The sequence below is a fragment of the Sinocyclocheilus rhinocerous genome, unplaced genomic scaffold, assembly GCF_001515625.1.
Source record: "Sinocyclocheilus rhinocerous isolate Xijiao unplaced genomic scaffold, SAMN03320098_v1.1 scaffold1735, whole genome shotgun sequence".
Classification (NCBI taxonomy): Eukaryota; Metazoa; Chordata; class Actinopteri; order Cypriniformes; family Cyprinidae; genus Sinocyclocheilus; species Sinocyclocheilus rhinocerous.
Window position 1 is genome coordinate 790,276 of NW_015642868.1, and position 19,026 is coordinate 809,301.

Below are 19,026 nucleotides of genomic sequence, written 5' to 3' on the forward strand. Positions count from 1 at the left end.
GAAGGCTAAGAAAACCAAAAACCAAAAACATTTAGGCCTAATGAATGTCCGACAGCCACACACTAATAGTAAGTGGATCATTAGCCTCTTGTTGAAGATGACAAATTAAACAAGAAATCATTGAATTACTGACATTTTGTTGCTCTTTTATCTTGTGTTGGGGTCAATCTGACCCACATTCGATTTTCAAACTGCTCCAAATACTGGTTAAACTATTTATTTCTTCTTGAAGTTTTGTGAATAGTTCTCATTTAGGGTCATTTATGCAAAGTTTTGACTCGTTTTGGAAAGTCTGTACAAATTTTGTTACAACTTTTGTGTTGAGGTCAAACTGACTCCCCCATTGACCCCCCATTGGATTCCATGCAATTTTGCAAAAAAACATCAACATTTAAAAAAACAGAAAACCTTTATTGTAGCTTCTGAACTACATGAGAACAATTTTATCCTTACAAGGGTTTGTGAACCAGACATAACAAAAAGGCTGAGGAAATACAAATAGCAATAAATGCGCTTACACATAGTACAGATTATGTTAGATACTATTTATACTTGTATTTACATCTTATTGTGACTCATGACATTTTATTTCTTTCATTTTTTGTTAAGTTAATACATGAGCTAAGGCTGATCTGCATGACGGAAAGCACTTGTTTTGGTGCAGATAGTCCTACATAAAATAATACGCACATAAACAGTAGGCTATATCTTGTGCGAACAGAGTAGCCAAATAGTTTAAATAAAAACAGGATGCATTCGAGTCCAAAATACATGACGATAGCTTCTTAACATGTTCATTGCCAAATCTCTTGCTGTGTAGTAGTGCATATTTAAGCTATTTCGACCTTTTAAAAACATTAACCCCTGGTTTCATAGACAAGACCTAAGTCTAAAATGCATGTCTGTGTTGTTTTTTTAACTGAAAGAAACTTGCACTGACTGATCTTAAAATGTCAGTGCCATTGTTTTGTCTCAAGATGCACACCAGTAATGTTTTTATCTAAAGCATGTTTATAAAAACTACTTAAATGTTCTAATTGAACTATTGCCTAATCCTGGCTTAACCTAAGCCCTGTCTATGGAACTGGGCCTACATGTAGGCCTTTATATGAACCCAGTCTCGCTCTACTAACGTAATACCAATATAGAAAAGATAGATGGCGCTGTTTACATGTCTACTGTACAGTAATCAATCATTTACAGAAGCTTTAGATTCGTCCTGGCTGAAACCTTTTAAAATCTTTCTTTCATATGATTTTCAACGTTGTGGAGTGAAGGTAAGTAACATTTGTTATTATTAAGCAATTACATCTTCAATTAGGCCTACTAAACGGTAAATGAATTAATGAACAAAATTCCTGTTATACTTGTTTACAGATTATGAGGAAGTTACTGCCGGGAAAAATCAAAACTCCTCCTCCTTCAAAAAAAAAAAAAAAACCCCACAGAGAGTCGTGACATTTTCACTCATCTATACTGAGCCTCACACGTGCCACACAAGGTGAGTTTAAGGTAACATGGTATTTCTTAAGTTTAATAACAATAATTTCATATACTTAAAAACAAAAATAAAAAAGACCAGAACGTTAAAGATAATGAACAAACTGTGGTTAAACCACCTGCGCCGCAACTTCCTGATATGAAACAGCACAGGGGGATTTTTTTTTTATAATCAAACATGCTGTGTAGAATATTACATGTGCGTACTATCATAAAAAAACCTGTTTTAAGTCTGTTTGAAGTGTTAAAGTTCTTTTTTTCCTCCTGATATTATGATATGTACTGGAAAACTGATCCTCCTGCAATAGTAATCATTTGCTGTTCTTATTTCATGCTGTTAACAAACAGGTTTGGCCATTGTTATCTACTGTAAGGTTGAAGTCCATCACTTCCATCTGCAGCATGCCTCTGACAGTGTCTCGGGGTGAAGGACTGACCGTCATCACCGTCACCTCAAACCCAAAGAGCAAATGGCCCGTACTGTGTCAGATTCTGGGTTTTCTCTGCTACAGTCCAGTGTGTTCTGTATCTCAGGGTATGAAAGGGAAGCTGAAGGATGTCCACACAGCTCTTGGAGTGAGTTTGACATTTACATAAATTCCAAAATACCTTTCTGATATTTTCAGGTCTTGTGATTTTCGCATACTTTGTATATTTTTTTGGACAGAACTTAGTAAACATTCCATGTAAGATGCTTACAACGTTTTTTACGTTTCTTAAAGGGGTCATATGATGCTTTTTTAAAGATCATTATTTGAAAATATTCTGAATTGTGAGATAAAATTCACAATTACCTTTTTTTATTTTTATGTTCAAAACCTAATGCAAGATATAACCCCCACAATTCTGAGAAGAAAAGTCAGAACTACCTCACAATTGTGAGGAAAAAAGTCTTGTAAGAATTGTAAGAGAAATTAATTAGTATTAGTTTTGGAAAACTTAAATTTTAGTTGCAATTTTTTTTAGCCATGTGCAACTAAATGTAATTTATTAAAACAATATTAAGCATTTTGGAAACTTTGTGCAAATACTTATTTATACCATTAAAAATTTTTTGTTTGTCCACACTGACAGCAAAAATTTGATTGGTTGACTTGCAATGTCATTGTGCCAACTTGGTATATTCTTAACTATATTGTTCTCTTGTTCCATAGATTGTGCAGATGATAATTGGTGTCCTCAATATTGTGGCTGGGATTGTGCTTAAATGCCTCGCGGCGTGGTTTACCATGGAAAGAATAGCCCAGGGACCCTTTTGGCTCGGAAGTGTGGTAAGACTCAGGTCTCATTTTGATCATTTTTATGTTTATAAATCAGTTAATGTTGTGTTGTGCCTGTCAAAAAGTATAATTCTTTTGATATGTTCAAAATCAAAAGCATCTTTTTTTATTATAGTTCCTTGTAGTTGGAATTGTGTGCATTCTTACAGCGAAGTTTCCCTCTTCTTGTCTGGTAAGTGTCTTGATCTGAATCAAATGATTTGCGATACGCGATCTGATTGGAGCGCTTCGAAACAGTGAATCATTTTGCGACGCAATGGTTGAGTTTCAAAAAGCTCCGTTGGTACGGTGTTCTTTGCTCGCTTTCTCTATATAATTTATTCATTGTTTGAATAACCGTGGAAATGAAATCATTACAATTAATAGGCCTAACTTACAATGTTTTTATTACATTTTGATCACGTTAAATACAGTTTCCACATTTCATGGCATGTCACCTATTATCTAAACGCGATGGGTAGGATTAGGTTTGTGGGGTAGATGCGTATCATATGTACGCGAAAACTGCGTAATATATGCACGCAGTGTTCGACCTATACCGTGGACTTTGGGGGAGCCCTCTTGTTTTTATCAAATCTTTCCATTACAGATTTGCGCAACACTTTGGCGATATTTTATAAATGTCGATAAAAAAGTATTGCGAAATGACGGCGTTTCCATTAACCAATGTTATGAGACTTAAACGTAACCTTTTGCCTCTCGCGATAAGTCATGGCAACGGATTTTGGGGGTATTTTGACGGCACGCCAAACACGTGCCTAGCATATACACGCCAAAGTCCATTTTTGCGTATCAATACCACGAGTTTTCGTTTTTATTTGGCGTACTATTTATACGCATTTTCATGAAACCGGGCCCTATTATCTGGTACTTGCCTATAAAGACGAGTAGTTGTGTCAACCTCCACCTATAGAGTTTTATACGCCTATAAAAAGTTTTCAAAAGCCCCCCCCCTATATATTTATATTTGTGTGTGTGTGTGTGTGTGTGTATATGTCTGTATATATATATATTCTTTGTGTTTCACAGCTGATAATCGGGATAATTTTAAATGTAGTCAGTGCTGGATTGGCTATCACAGCTGTTGTGCTGTATTCAGTGGACCTTGCTAATAGTCATACATATGATAACTGTGAAACCAGCAGTTATCATCATTCACACTATGATGGATATGGTTATCGTTACGAAACGCCTTCCCCTGAAGATAATAGGAGAAAAGAGATGTGTTTGTTCTACAAGAATCTCAGTGAGGTAATTATCTTTCTTTTCTTTAGATGATGTAAGACTAGCTACTGCATATCAAATCTTCTTCCAAACATGCTCACAGTTCAAGTTCTTTTACAAAAAGCAAAAAGTTGTCCATATGATGTGCTTTTTTCCAGGTTTTCTGAATAGGAATAGGAAAAACTTGAAAGGGAGCTGTTGTGTTTTATTGATTTCCTGTAAATGTCTTACAGGCTTTATGGATGGTTTTCCTTTTTAGTAAGTTAACACTCTACTCTTTACCCACCCAGAATATCTTCAGAGGACTAGATATCATGATGATAGCCCTGTCGGTCCTTCAGCTCTGTGTCACCATCAGTTTCTGTGTTTTGACTGGGAAAGCTTTGTGCAAGAAGGGTCTTCCTTTGTACAACAACTAATATAGATATATCCATACATATATACATATACATACAGTGGTGGCCAAACTTATTGGAACACTTTGCAGGTAGGTTTCTTGAAGCGTCTTGGAGACGTTGCCACTGTTCTTCTGGATTTAGTCTGTCACAGTTTGTTCTGTTTCTTCACGTCATTCCAGACCAGATCAGATCAGATCTCTGTGTGGAGCACTGGCTGTTGTCAGACTAAAATCTCACTGGATTATGACTAATGGATAACTAATGGCAAAATGAATGTTTGGAAATGTAAACTGATATTTCCTACTGACACACTACAGCAAAAGATTAAAACCATTTTTAGCAGGTGAAAATACTAGTGTTCTAATCATTTTGGCCACTACTGTATTGTTGCTTAGAAAACTACACTAATACTCTCCATTATTTAGCCAACTGTGCCAATTTACGTTTTGCATTTGTTGCATTTGTAGACAAGGCATATTTATTTATATAAATATTATAGTGCTTTACAGAAATATGAATTTAGAAAAGAAACAAAATATATTAATCATAAAAAGATCCATAAAAATTTCAAGAATTGAATCCATTAGTTAGTTGTAAATGCAAGACGTTTTTATGCTGTATTGTTTAATATTTGTTCATATCAGCAGTGTTTATTATGTCTTCAGTGTTTTGACTGGGAAAGCTTTGTGCAAGAAGGATGAAAATGCAAAGGTAGTGTATCATCAGCACTATTACAACAATCAGTCAGTCAAAGTCAGAGAGCTGTTCTGTGTGTTCATGTTTGTTTGTGGTTTTCCACTCGGTGGAGGATCTAGAACTTAAGCTGCATGATAAGATGATCACAAATAATCAAAGTTATTTGTTTTGCTTGTAACAGAATGACATTTTGTCTCTCAATATTGTAGTAAAATAATTTAAAGCGGATCTCCTTCCATCTGCAACACTGAAAGGGCCAGATTTACTAAACAGGGCAAATTAGCGTAAGAACACAATTGCATAAAAGCATTGATGTGTGTGGAAAGTTTTGCGGATGATCAACTGATAATGTAATAATGTGCAAAATTAATGATCATAGATGCACTCAGAGTATTTCCATAATGACCAATGCAAAAAAGCAGCGCAAATTAGCCTATAGGGTCGCAAACAAGCAGAGCCTATGATAATAACAACAACACAGGCGCAAAATGGGTAAAGATTTAAGAAATAATACATTTATAAAAATAATCAATAATTTACAGAAGCTATATTTCAGATTTGCCCTGAAACCCTTTAAAATCTTTCTTTTGTATGATTTTCAACATTGTGGAGTGAAGGTAAGTAGCCTAACATTTAATATGATTAACAACCTTGCTTAATATTATTACTATACATTAATTGAATCATGAACAACATTCCTGTTATACTTGTTTACAGATTTAAGGAAGTCACTGCCAGGAAAAATCAAAACTCTACCTTCAACAGCAACAAAAAAAAAACATTGTGCCGTCTTCACTCATCCGGACTGAGACTTATAGACGTGCCACACAAGGTGAGTTAAAGTTAACACAGTGTTTCTTAAGATTATTAACAATAATTTAATGAATAATTTAATGAACAAAACAAAAATAAAAAGCACAAGAATGGTAAGGATAATGAACAGACAAACTGGTTAAACTGCCTTCATCACCTCAACTGTTTCCTCCTACAAAAACTTTTATGTAGGCAGGAAAACTTAACTCAGCAAAACTGTTTTGATAATCAAATATATTCATATTGTGTGTAACATTTAATTTATATTCTATCATAAAAGTAAAAAACAACAACATTGAGTCCATTTAATCTGTTAAAGTTCTTTTTTTCTCTCTTCAATATATGAATATGAATATATGTACATAAAAACTGATTCTCCTGCAATGGTAATCATTTGCTGTTCTTCTTGTTTCTTGCAGTCTAGAAGGTTTGGCTATTGTTACCTACTACATCTGTTCAGCGCTGCAGCATGCCTCTGACAGTGTCTCGGGGTGAAGGACTGACCGTCATCACCGTCACCTCAAACCCAAAGAGCAAATGGCCCGTACTGTGTCAGATTCTGGGTTTTCTCTGCTACAGTCCAGTGTGTTCTGTATCTCAGGGTATGAAAGGGAAGCTGAAGGATGTCCACACAGCTCTTGGAGTGAGTTTGACATTTACATTAATTCCAAAATACCTTTCTGATATTTTCAGGTCTTGTGATTTTCGCATACTTTGGATATTTTTTTTGGACAGAACTTAGTAAACATTCCATGTAAGATGCTTACAACGTTTTTACGTTTCTTAATGTTGCCATTTCCAGGAGCAGGATTGGAGACCCCTGAGTTAGTTTATGTTAGGACAATGTTTTAAAAACATTTTTAAAATGGAGCCCCTAAAGGGACATGGTTTTGGTAAAATGGGAAAAATTATATTTCAACACTTTTGCATTCACTTGCTAAACTGTTGATTTTCACTGAGAAACTCTGCATTTACTCACCAAACTTTTGCATTTACCCAAGAAACTTGCATTGTTTCCACCACAGGATTAAAATAAAAAAATAATAAAACAATGTACAAAAAGTGACTTTTTATCTCACAATTTAGGTTTTTTTCTCTCAATTCTAAATTTATATCACATATAGTTCAGACATTTTAGTTTATATTTTTTAGTGTATAGTTTTTTTTAACTTTTTAGTTTTTAGTTTACATTTTTTTTTTAGAAAAAAATTCTGAATTGTGAGATAAAAGTCACAATTAACTTTTTTATTTTTATTTTAAAAACAATGCAAGATATAACCCGCACAATTCTGAGAAGAAAAGTCCAAACTACCTCACAATTGTGAGGAAATATGTCTTTTAAGAATTGTAAGAGAAATTTGGCAATTAATTATTTAAGTTTTTTTTATTTTGTTGCATAAACAAAAACAAAAAAAGTCAGAATTGACGTAGAACCTTGGAATTGTAAGAAAGTCAGAAATCAGAAAGTCAGAGTTCATTCAGAATTTTTTCCTCAGAATTGTGAGAAAAAAATTCCAAATTGTGAGGTATAAACTCAGAATTGTGAGAAAAAAGTAAGATAAAAAGTCCCAATTACTTTTTCCTTTGTTTTATTCCATGGCACAAACAAGCTTCCATACTTCTGTGATGGAAAGAACATGAAGTGAGAGGAAAAACTGTATTTCACTGCATTTGTAAGCAAACACAAAGTATCTTGGGGGAATATAAAACCTTTGTGAGAGATCGCAAAATTATTGAAATATAATTTTTCCTCCTATCTCATATTTCCCCCCCCAGTAACTATGTCCCCTTAAGGGCTCTGTAACATTATGTGCAGTTTTTGGATTAGTTAAAATGATTCATTTTGGAAAATGTACATTTTAGTTGCAATTTTTTTAGTTTATGCAACTAAATGTAATTTATTAAAACAATATGAAACGTTTTGGAAACATTGTGCAAATACTTATTTATACTATTAAAAAATGTTTGCTTGTCCACACTGACAGCAGAAATTTGATTGGTTGAGTTACGTCATTGTACCAACTTGGTATTTTCTTAATTTGTTTTATTGTTCCATAGATTGTGCAGATGATAATTGGTGTCCTCAATATTGCTGTGGGGATTGTGTTTACATGCCTTGGGTCGTGGTTTATCATGTATAGAACAGCCTTTGGACCCTTTTGGATTGGTAGTGTGGTACGACAAGTCTCATTTTGATCATTTTTATGTTTATAAAGTTGTGCAGTGCCTGTCAAAAAGTATTGATATGTTCAAAATCAAAAGCATTTTTTTTATTACTATTATAGTTCCTTGTAGTTTGAATCATGTGTATTCTCTCAGCAAAGTTTCCCACTTCTTGTCTGGTAAGTGTCTATCAAAGGCATTTGTGTTTTTGACAGTTCTAGTTTTGCTGGTTTACTATATATTTGTATGTGTGCGTGTGTGTATGTATATATATTTTTTGTTTGTGTTTCACAGCTGACAACTGGGATCATTCTGAATTTAGTCAGTGCTGGATTGGCTATCACAGCTGTTGTGCTGTATTCAGTGGACCTTGCTAATGTTCATACATATGAAAACTGTGAAACCAGCAGTTACTATTATTCACATTATGGTGGCTATGGTTATGGTTATGGTAATAAAACGCCTTCCCCTGAAAATAGTAAGAGGAGAGAGGAGTGTCTGTACTACAAGAATCTCATTGAGGTAATGATTATCTTTCTTTTCTTTAGATGATGTAAGACTAGCTACAGCATATCAAATCTTCCAAACATACTCACAGTTCACATTCTTTTACAAAAAGCACCATAAAAAGTCGTGGTAACACTTTCTATGAAGCCCATATTTATAATACATTATAAGGGTATTCTTAAGGCATTATAATGAATGCATAATGCATTATAAAAACCCTTATAATATGTTATATCATCTTATGAATATTCATAAGAACAGTTTTAATGTTTTAGTTTTTTTCAGTTGAAATTATTAACTAGCTCACATCAATATTAATATTAGCCTCACAGGGAACACTCAAATAACACTCCACACCTAACCACTTACAAGCTGTAGTAAGATACTGTGCAGATCGTACATAAACAATGTCAAGATTATAAGGTCTTTTATAATGCATTATGCATTAATTATAATGCCTTAAGAATACCCTTATAATGTGTTATAAATATGGGCTTCATAGAAAGTGTTACCAAAGTTGTCCATATGATGTGCTTTTTTTCCAGCTTTTCTAAATAGGTAGGGAAAACATAAAAGGCTTTACTGTAAATGTCTTACAGGCTTTATGGATGATTTTCCTTTTTAAAATGTTGACACTCTATTGTTTACCCACTCAGAATATCTTCAGAGGACTAGATATCATGATGATAGCGCTGTCGGTCCTACAGCTCTGTGTGACCATCAGTTTCTGTGTTTTGACTGGGAAAGCTTTGTGCAAGAAGGATGAAGATGCAAAGGTATTGTATCATCAGCACTATTACAACAATCAGTCAGTCAAATCCACTGTGATCGTGAGAGAGTTTGAGAGAGCTGCTCTGTGTGTTCATGTTTGTTTGTGGTTTTGCAGTCGGTGGAGGATCCAGAACTTCACAAGCCGCTCCTGGAAGACGCCACTGCTAGTGCTGCATGACACAGATAAATATAAACACACAAAATAATCAAACTTACTCTTTGTGCTTGTAATGCAATGGTATTCTGTGTCTCAATATTGTAGTGAAATGATTTAAAGCAGATCTCCTCCATCCGCAGCACTGTTAAATTACATGTTTATTTACACTTGTTTTTTCCTTTTACAAAAGTGTCATCATTGATCTTTCTCTCTATACATGTAGATTAGTGGGTGTTACCTTTTGTTACCTTTTTTAATTTAGTTGTAATCTTTGGGGCTGCTTATTTAAAAATAAATGACTGCAGCACTTTGGCATCAACCCTTTTCATGTTTTACATTTTTTACAGCTTCTCTACTAAGTCTTCCTTTCGTACAACAATGAAAAACTAAAACTAATATAAATATATACATTATGCATACAGTTACCAACTGGTTGCAAATGAAGTTGAAACAGGTTCTAATCGCAGCAGTTTTCAAAATGTATTAAACACAAACACATAACATATATCCCTGATATACATGTCAAACACACCACCTTCACTAAAAAGTCATAGACTTGTGATGTGAAGAAGATTCATTCATTTCTTTACTTTTATAGTCTGAAAAGGCCATTCAAGAAAAGCTCGATGGGATAGGACACACAATGCTGGATATGTCAGGAGAAAATTTTTATTTTGATAATACAATGTCCACAAAATGAAAGTCAACTTCAGTTTTTATTTGGGGATGAATTGCCTTTAATGACGTTTAGAAAAACAACAACACAATTTAATATATTATTATTCTTGTAGTTAAATTTAATGCAGCTGTTGAGTCCCCTATCAATTCCTTGAGTGGCCCTCTGCAAATCTATGGTATAGTCCTATCAGAGCAGCCTCGGAAAACACACAATAAAGTCACAATAGTGATATTTCTTATATTTATTGCGAGAGACCTGCGCCGTAGCTTCTATGTGTTGGTCTACTTGTTGTTCTGCTATGTGGCCAGATATGAATACTTATGCAATAGAATCATTGCAGTTTTCTATTTCTAATAAATTTGCAAAGTTGTTACAAACCTGTTTTTTGCTTTGTCATTATGGTGTATGAGTGTAGACTGATGTGGGGAAAAAAGTTATTATTAAAGCAGTTTAACATAAGGCTGCAACACAAAATGTGAAAAAAATGAAGGGGTGTGAATACTTTCACAAGGCACTGTAAATATTGTACATAGTGCTTTACAGGAAAATGAATTTAGAAAAAATTCATAAAAATGTCAATAAAAATAAGTAAAAATGTAATACAAGAATACATTAGTTAGTTGTAAATGCAAGACGTTTTTATGCTGTATTGTTTAATATTTGTTAATATCAGCAGTGTTTATTATGTCTTCAGTTTCAACCTGACTATAGACTCGGGTTCTTTAAATTTCAAGAAGAACAAAAAGGAAACATGAGATTGACTGACAGGAACAAAACAGCTCCACCTTCAACAGATCAGGATCAGATCAGAGTCAGCCTTCAGTCTGCACTCTAACTTACATAGTCAATTACTCATAAGGTAAGTCTGAGTTTACTGTGTTTCTTAAGATCTTGAAAAATTCACTTTCTTTAAAAAAAAGTAAGAACAGTGTAAAAGGTAACAGTGTGACAAATCTCAACAACTTTTTAGCAAACACACACATCTTCACTTCTTACAGAAACGTTGCAGTTGATGAGAAAACTGCAGTCAGCAATGCTGTTTAATAATTACGCATGTTCTAGAACTTGTTTGTGAAGGGAAGCAAAATGTTAGGAATTTACACAACTATCATTTGGGCCATTGGGATTTTCTGGTGTATGAGCCTTACTTGTTTCTCTTGTTTTCAGAAGGTTAAAGTCCATCCCTCCCGTCTGCAGCATGTCTCTGACAGTGTCTCGGGATGAAGGACTGACGGTCATCACCGTCACCTCAAACACAAAGAGCAAATGGCCTGCACTGTGTCAGATTCTGGGTTCTCTCTGCTGTAGTCCAGTGTCTTCTGTATCCCAGGATATGAAAGGGAAGTTGATGCACGTTCACACAGCTCTTGGGGTGAGTCAGACACTTAAATTAATTGCAAAAATACCTTTTTGATATTTTCAGGCATTCTGATTTTAGAATGCTTTGGATAGATTTGATTTGAACATTTAAAAAAAGATCAGATTTAAGATGCTTAAAATATTTTTCACAATTAGGTTAAAGTGCAGTGCAATGTATTAAAATGTTTTTAAAACTCATATGCACTATTAAAAATAAAGGTGCGTCACGATGCCATAGAAGAACCTTTTTGTCTAAATGGTCAAATAAAGAACCGTTAACATCTGGCAAACCTTTCTGTTTCACAAAAGGTTCTTTGTGGCAAAAGAAGGTTCTTCAGATTATAAAAAGGTAAGAAAGAGATGGTTCTTTAAAGAACCTTTGACTGAATGATTATTTGTGGAACCAAAAATGGTTCTTCTATGTCATCGCTGCATGTGAAGAACCTTTTAAAGCACCTTTATTTTTAAGAGTGTGTGCTGAAAACATGACATGTAATGATGTATTTGAATCCTCAAAAATGATTAGTACTAAGCTGCAACTTTTAGTTCCAGGTTTTAGTTGCAAATGTTAATACAGCCAAAAATGTAAACATTTAAAATGTATACAAATACAAACAATGCAATGACAAACAACTGAAATGTTTCATTGTTTTCATTTAAAGTGTTAATTAAATATTTTGGAAGCGTTGCAAAAAAAAAGATCTCAAGCTTTCAGGACTTACAATGTCATTGTAGTAGCTGTGTACATTCTTAATTTTATATCTTGATTTTTTTTTAGATTACTGACAGCTTGTGGCATAACACTATATTGTTATCTTGTTCCATAGATTGTGCAAATTATAATTAGTGTCATCAATATTACGGTGGAGAATTTGTTTGCATGGCTTAAGTTTTATAGTCTGTATACAATATCCCTGGGACCCTTTTGGTTTGGTGGTGTGGTAAGACTTACTAATACTTGATTTTATCATATTTTACATTTGATTTGATATTTTCTAAAATTTTAAATGCACATATGTTTTTTTGTTTTCTTTTGCCCCTTAGTACCTAGTAGTTGGAATAGTGTGTGTTCTTCATGCTAAATTTCCTAGTACTTGTCTGGGTGTCTATGAAAGCCATGTCTTACATTATATCTGTGTTTATGATATTTCTGGTTCTGTTTTGTTTTGTTTTAAATATTGTTTGTGTTTTACAGCTGGTCATCACAGTGATTCTGAATTTAGTCAGTGCTGCACTGGCTATCGCAGCTGTAGTGCTGTATTCAATTGACCTGATGATGGAAAATAGTACTGCAACTCTATACTGCAACTCCTACAGTTATTCACAGACTGGTTACAGTGAGTTGCCTTTCACAACAAAGAAACAAAACACCAAAATCTGTTTAGATAGTGTAAGACAAGCTACAGCAAATATTTTGGTAGTTAACTGAAAAACAAAATATTACGTAATTTTTTATTTAAATATATTTTCTCTTTACTCACCTGATCCTCGGAGGACTAAATATCATGATGATAGCACTGTTGGTCCTTCAGCTCTGTGTGACGATCATTTTCTGTGTTTTGACTGGGAAAGCTTTGTGCAAGAAGGATGAAGATGTAAAGGTACTGTATCATCAGCACTATTACAACAATCAATCAGTCAAATCCACTGTGATCGTGAGAGAGTTTGAGAGAGCTGCTCTGTGTGTTTATGTTTGTTTTGCAGTCGGTGGAGGATCCAGAACTTCACAAGCCGCTCCTGGAAGATGCCACTGCTGGTGCTGCATGAACAAAAAAATAATAAATTATGCAGATAATGGCGCAAGTACCAGCAACTGACTACTACTGACTGACTACAGCAAACCTTAGATCACCCACATGGTTAATACTTTCCTCCCATACATTTGTGTACACGCATTTTCATCATTCATTTTCACTACACACCCTTAGTAAATCCTGACAGTAGTTTTTAATGCCAAAAGAGAGATTTAGCATGAGCTGTTAGTTTTTTTTTTTTATGTGAGTGGTGTAGTCAGAAAAGTTATCATAGTTTTAGTGACAATGACATAAATTATATACCAAGTATGAAAAATGTGCAGAGTTCTCTTGTTATTAGATTTTTAATAAAAATTTAATTTGTGCCAATTGGGAATTTTGCCCCATAGCCGTGCCTCCTGGGGGCGTTTTACCCCACCTGGCTAGGGGTGTTTTACCCACGGACTTAAATAACACATGCTCCATATCTACAGGCCCTACTGTTCTCATATCATATACAACTGTGATGTTCTACAAAACAACAAGCTTTAAAACACTTTTTTTCTTACTGCTGAAAGTTGAATCATTTACTGTGAAATTAGTTATATCTCAGATACATCACCAGTGTAAGCTTCATGGTGAATATTTCTACATCACTCTTGTCAACGTAGTCTATAGCTACAATAAAAGTTGATCTTGACTTTATCTTGTGGTTATTTTGGGAAAAACATTTGGGGGCGTTTTACCACATGGGGGCGTTTTTCCCCACTCTACCCCTATCTCTTTCTATATATAGGCTAGATTCAGATTAGTGGGTGTTACCTTTTATTGTCTTTTCAATTTTGTTGAGATCTTTGGAGCTGCTAGCTAATTAAATAAATAAATAGCCTAAATGAATGAATGAATTAATGAGTGGAGCACTCAGGCATCAACCCTTTTTTTACAACTTCCCTATTGTTTCACATACAACAATTTAAAAAAAAGAATATTTGTTTTCATTTATGTCAAATTATGTCAGGTGTTTTTAGCTCTAAAGCTACAATGAAAGTCAACCACATGTTGGTTTAAACCTCACTGTCTTTTATTGTATAGATAAGAATTAGGATAAGGATATTTCTTCAAAACATATTCGCTTGTCCTAAAACATATTTTAATTTAATTAACATCAGTATGATTATCTAATAGCAGCTGATGCTGAATGAGTGGAGCACTCAGGCATCAACCCTTTTTTTTACAACTTCCCTATTGTTTCACATACAACAATTAAAAAAAAAGAATATTTGTTTTCATTTATGTCACATTATGTCAGGTGTTTTTAGCTCTAAAGCTACAATGAAAGTCAACCACATGTTGGTTTAAACCTCACTGTCTTTTATTGTATAGATAAGAATTAGGATAAGGATATTTCTTCAAAACATATTCGCTTGTCCTAAAACATATTTTAATTTAATTAACATCAGTATGATTATCTAATAGCAGCTGATGCTAACCCAGTTCAAGTTACAATAGGATGCCCATTTCTATGAAAAAAAAAAGAGTAATTAAAATGGAAAAAACGCGCACTAAAGGTTGTGTGGGTTTATAGGCCTACTCTTAAAATAACTCCAGGTTTGGTTTTGTATGGGTGGAGAAATGACGCCTCGTGAAGCTCTCTGATCGTACTTGGATCAAACAGGCAAAAAGATTAAAAGACTCGGAGCATCGGCAACAACGCCATCTGCTGCCTCATGAGACTTACAACAGCCATAAAGCTTGGAAATTTAATGCACAGGCCTAGGCTATATTCTTAATTAAAATGTATCTAAATGGAAGAACTATTTTGTAGCAGATGGGAGGGAAAAAAAATATCGCTTTGCGTTCTCTTACGAAACATTTGCGTCCCCGTGATAAACTTTGTGTGACGGAAATAATAAAAAGATGGGAGGAAAAACTATTTGGGAGTAAAAACATTTTAATGCTTTTTCGCGCGAACGCAAAGCTTCTCGGGGAACCCGATACTTCTGCAAGAGAACGCAATTTTGCGACACAACGCAGACACTGAAATATAGGCTATCTCTACCTTTTTTCCTCCATTACCATGTCAAAACCCCACTCAAAAGTCCAAAGAATTACCCAAAAAGTACAGGGTAGCCTACACTCTTCACAGTTCAACCAACCATCGGAAAACCAACCACTGCCAACGTAACTGGAAAGTTTAGACGCGCAATAGGCCTACAGAAAGTGAAGCTTCCATCATGTGATTTTTTTAAACAGTGCGGAGCTTCATTGAAAAATGAGCCTCTGTTTCATAGCCTACATGTTGTGGCTTCGTATTTGTTAACCGTATCAACAGTGCAAAATACTGACTATAGCCTACGTGGGTAATGTAAATTTCAAATGAAACAAGGAAATGTAAAAAAAAAACAAATCATTGACCGGAATCAGGCAGGGACAAAACAGCTCCACTTTCAACACATCAGGAAAGAGTCATCTTACAGTCTGGACTGTAAAATATATACAATTACTCTAAGGTGAGTATAACGTGCTATCGAAAATGTAAGAACCATTTTAAAAGTAAAAAAGTGTTACTAGAATCGCAACAATTTGCTTTTATAGGCTAGCAAACATGCGCAGGTGAGTTTTCACTTCCTAGAAACGTTGATGCAGTCGACGAGAAACTGACAGTCAGCAATGTTGTTTCAATAATTAATTAGGCATATTTTAGAACTTGGCAAAGGAAAACAAATTGTTATGAATTTACATAACTATTATAAGAAACATTTCATTTGGGTCAGTGTGATTTTCTGATGCATGAGCCCTACTTGTTTGTTTATCCTCCATCCCTCCCATCTGCAGCATGCCTCTGACAGTGTCTCAGGGAGAGGGAATGATGGTCATCACCGTCACCTCAAACCCAAAGAGCAAATGGCCCGCACTGTGTCAGATTCTGAGTTCTCTGTGCTATGGTCCAGTGTGTTTTGCATCTGAGGATATGAAAGAGAAGTTGACAGACACCCTGAGAGTTATTGGGGTGAGTGAGAGACTTGCACTGATTGAAATCTTGGTATCATTAAAAAAAAAAAAAAATTAAGATGCTTAGGTACGTTTCCCCAGACAGCAGACAGTTTCGGCCCAGATCTGGCCCACATCTGGCCCGCATGGATTTCACATGGATCTGGGCCAACACTATGTTGCTGTCTGGGTCATATACTCTTAATTTTGCATATCAAGTTGGAGGTCTATCAACTATCAACAAATATTGTTCTCTTATTTCATAGATTGTACAGATAGTAGTTGCAGTCATGAATCTTGTGTTGGGTTGTTTTGGCATCATCTTCTTTATTGCTACCACTTCGGTCAGCAGTATGGTAAGACATTCCTCATTCTGTTCATGTTTATGTTTCTAAATCAGATCAAAATGAACATGTACAGTAGCCTATATAGCATAAGGCTGTAACAAAAACGCACACATATAATCATATGCTGTATGATTTGCTAGTTTTATTAAATTACCATGGGTGTGTTGATATAAAAATTCTCCTTTACTTTCCTTATATGTGCAATTCGAAAAATCATCCTCCGATCTTTTTATCTAGGTGTTGTCGGTTCTTCAGCTCTGTGTGGTTGTCACTTTCTGTATTTTGACCATAAAATCTTTGTGCAAGAAGGGTGGGAGTGCAAAGGTACAGTGTTGTGCTTATAATAGACAGAACATGATTTCAAGATTTCATGATCCATGATTCATGTTCATGTTTGTCTGTGGTTTTGCAGTTAGTGGACAAAACAGCTTCAGTATCTAGAAGTGGAATAAGCCAATATTCACTTCCGTTTGGTGGCAGCTGTAGCATGACTCTTGCATCGTCTCAGGTGAGGGACTAACTGTTATCACCCAAAAATAGTTCACCCAAAAATTTAAATTGGCTAAAAATATACTCACCTTCAGGCCATCCAAGATGTAGATGAGTTTGTTTCTTCATCAGAACAGATTTGGAGAAATTAAGCATCATTTGCTCACCAATGGATCCTCTGCAGTGAATGGGTGCCGTCAGAATGAGAGTCCAAACTGCTGATAAAAACATCACAATAATCCACACCACTCCAGTCCATCAAACATCTTGTAAAGCAAAAAGCTGTGTGTTTTTAAGATACAAATTCATCATTAAGACATTTTTGGGTGAACTGTTCCTTAAAACCTAAAGAGCAAATGGCCTTGTGTCAGATTCTGAATACTTTATGCAACTGTCCAATGTGTTTGTTTTTCAGGATATGAAAGATAAGCTGACAGACATTCACACAGCACTTGGGGTGAGTCAGATCTTTTTGATAATATCAGCTTTAAGAAATGATTTTTACTAGATGTATTGTCATCTGAAAACGGGTACAAATATTGTTCTCTGGTTTCATAGGCTGTACAGATAATGGTTGGTGTCATGAATATCACAATGGGTTGTTTTGGCTTCATCTTTTCTTTTTGGATCGGTGGTGTGGTAAGAGTTGTTACTCATTCTCATCATTATGTTTCTAAATGAGTTCATGCAGTACAATGATTGAGTTCATTCAAAAAGTGAATCATTTATGACATTGATCTTGCTTTGAGAATACCCTACATTTATTGTATTTTTGTATTTATTTTCATATTATTTTGATCAGAATGAGGTGGAATAATGTGAAATCTGGTGGTTTGTATTTACACTTTTAGTTTGAACAAGCATGTTTGGATGGACCAATGTACTTATTTGTTTGCTTTGCCTTTTAGTTCCTTGTTGTTGGAATTACGTGTGTTCTTGCAGTAAAGTTTTCCCGTCCTAAGCTGGTAGGTGTGAATCAAGAGTTAATTAATTAATTAATTAATTCATTCATTCATTAAGCAACATCAATTTATATTGTTTGTGTTTTACAGCTGGTCATCACAGTGATTCTGAATGTAGTCAGTGCTGCACTGGCAATCACAGCTGCTGTGCTGTATTCAATGGACCTAGCAATGGGAAGCAGTTTAAGCTGTTACAGAGAATATTATTATTATTCATCTAATAATGACTGGCTTACCCAAAAAAAGAGTAACTTTGAGTCCTGTTTTTACTACAAGAATCTCAATCAGGTGATGATTTGATTTATTTATCTTTTTCAATGTTGTAAAAAACACATTTGTGTGTACTTTATTAATATTTAAGAGTGCGCTGATGTTTTTCCACCTCTAGATGATCCTCGGAGGGCTAGATATCATGATGATAGCGCTGTCGGTCCTTCAGCTCTGTGTGACCATCAGTTTCTGTGTTTTGACTGGGGAAGCTTTGTGCAAGAAGGATGAAGATGTAAAGGTACTGCATCATCAGCACTATTACAACAATCAGTCAGTCAAATCCACTGTGATCGTGAGAGCGTTTGAGAGAGCTGCTCTGTGTGTTTATGTTTGTTTGTGGTTTTGCAGTCGGTGGAGGATCCAGAACTTCACAAGCCACTCCTGGAAGATGACACTCCTGGTCCTGCATGTTAAAGAGACAAGATAAACACACAAATTTACAAAGTTATTATTTTTTCTTGTAATGGAATGACATTTTGTCTCTCATTTTAATAGTGAAATTATGTCACTGCAGTACAATAATCATATCCAAGCTACATCTTCATTCTTGCCTTTTCCTTTAAAATGAATTGTTTCTGGAAAAAGGGAACTTTTGGAATTCCTTTTGAAATAAATGACTTTTAGCATACCCTGTGCACCCGTTTTCAGGATGTTTGTTTTGTTTTTTCATACTAACCTGGTGATTTC

General features: G+C 34.8%; 1 protein-coding gene and 1 pseudogene across 1 annotated transcript; both read left to right on the forward strand.

The window, feature by feature from the left end:
* The first annotated feature begins 34 nt into the window (after positions 1-34).
* Positions 35-9,530, forward strand: LOC107756886 (uncharacterized; annotated as a pseudogene).
* A 5,812-nt stretch (positions 9,531-15,342) lies between these two features.
* Positions 15,343-18,772, forward strand: LOC107756902 (uncharacterized). Its single transcript, XM_016574227.1, has 11 exons — positions 15,343-15,790; positions 16,116-16,290; positions 16,538-16,627; positions 16,856-16,942; positions 17,031-17,126; positions 17,523-17,564; positions 17,666-17,746; positions 18,016-18,072; positions 18,160-18,357; positions 18,458-18,577; positions 18,688-18,772. Exons 1-11 carry the CDS (start codon positions 15,657-15,659, stop codon positions 18,751-18,753), a joined length of 1,146 nt encoding a protein of 381 aa, XP_016429713.1. The 5' UTR covers positions 15,343-15,656; the 3' UTR covers positions 18,754-18,772.
* The last annotated feature ends 254 nt before the right edge of the window (positions 18,773-19,026 follow it).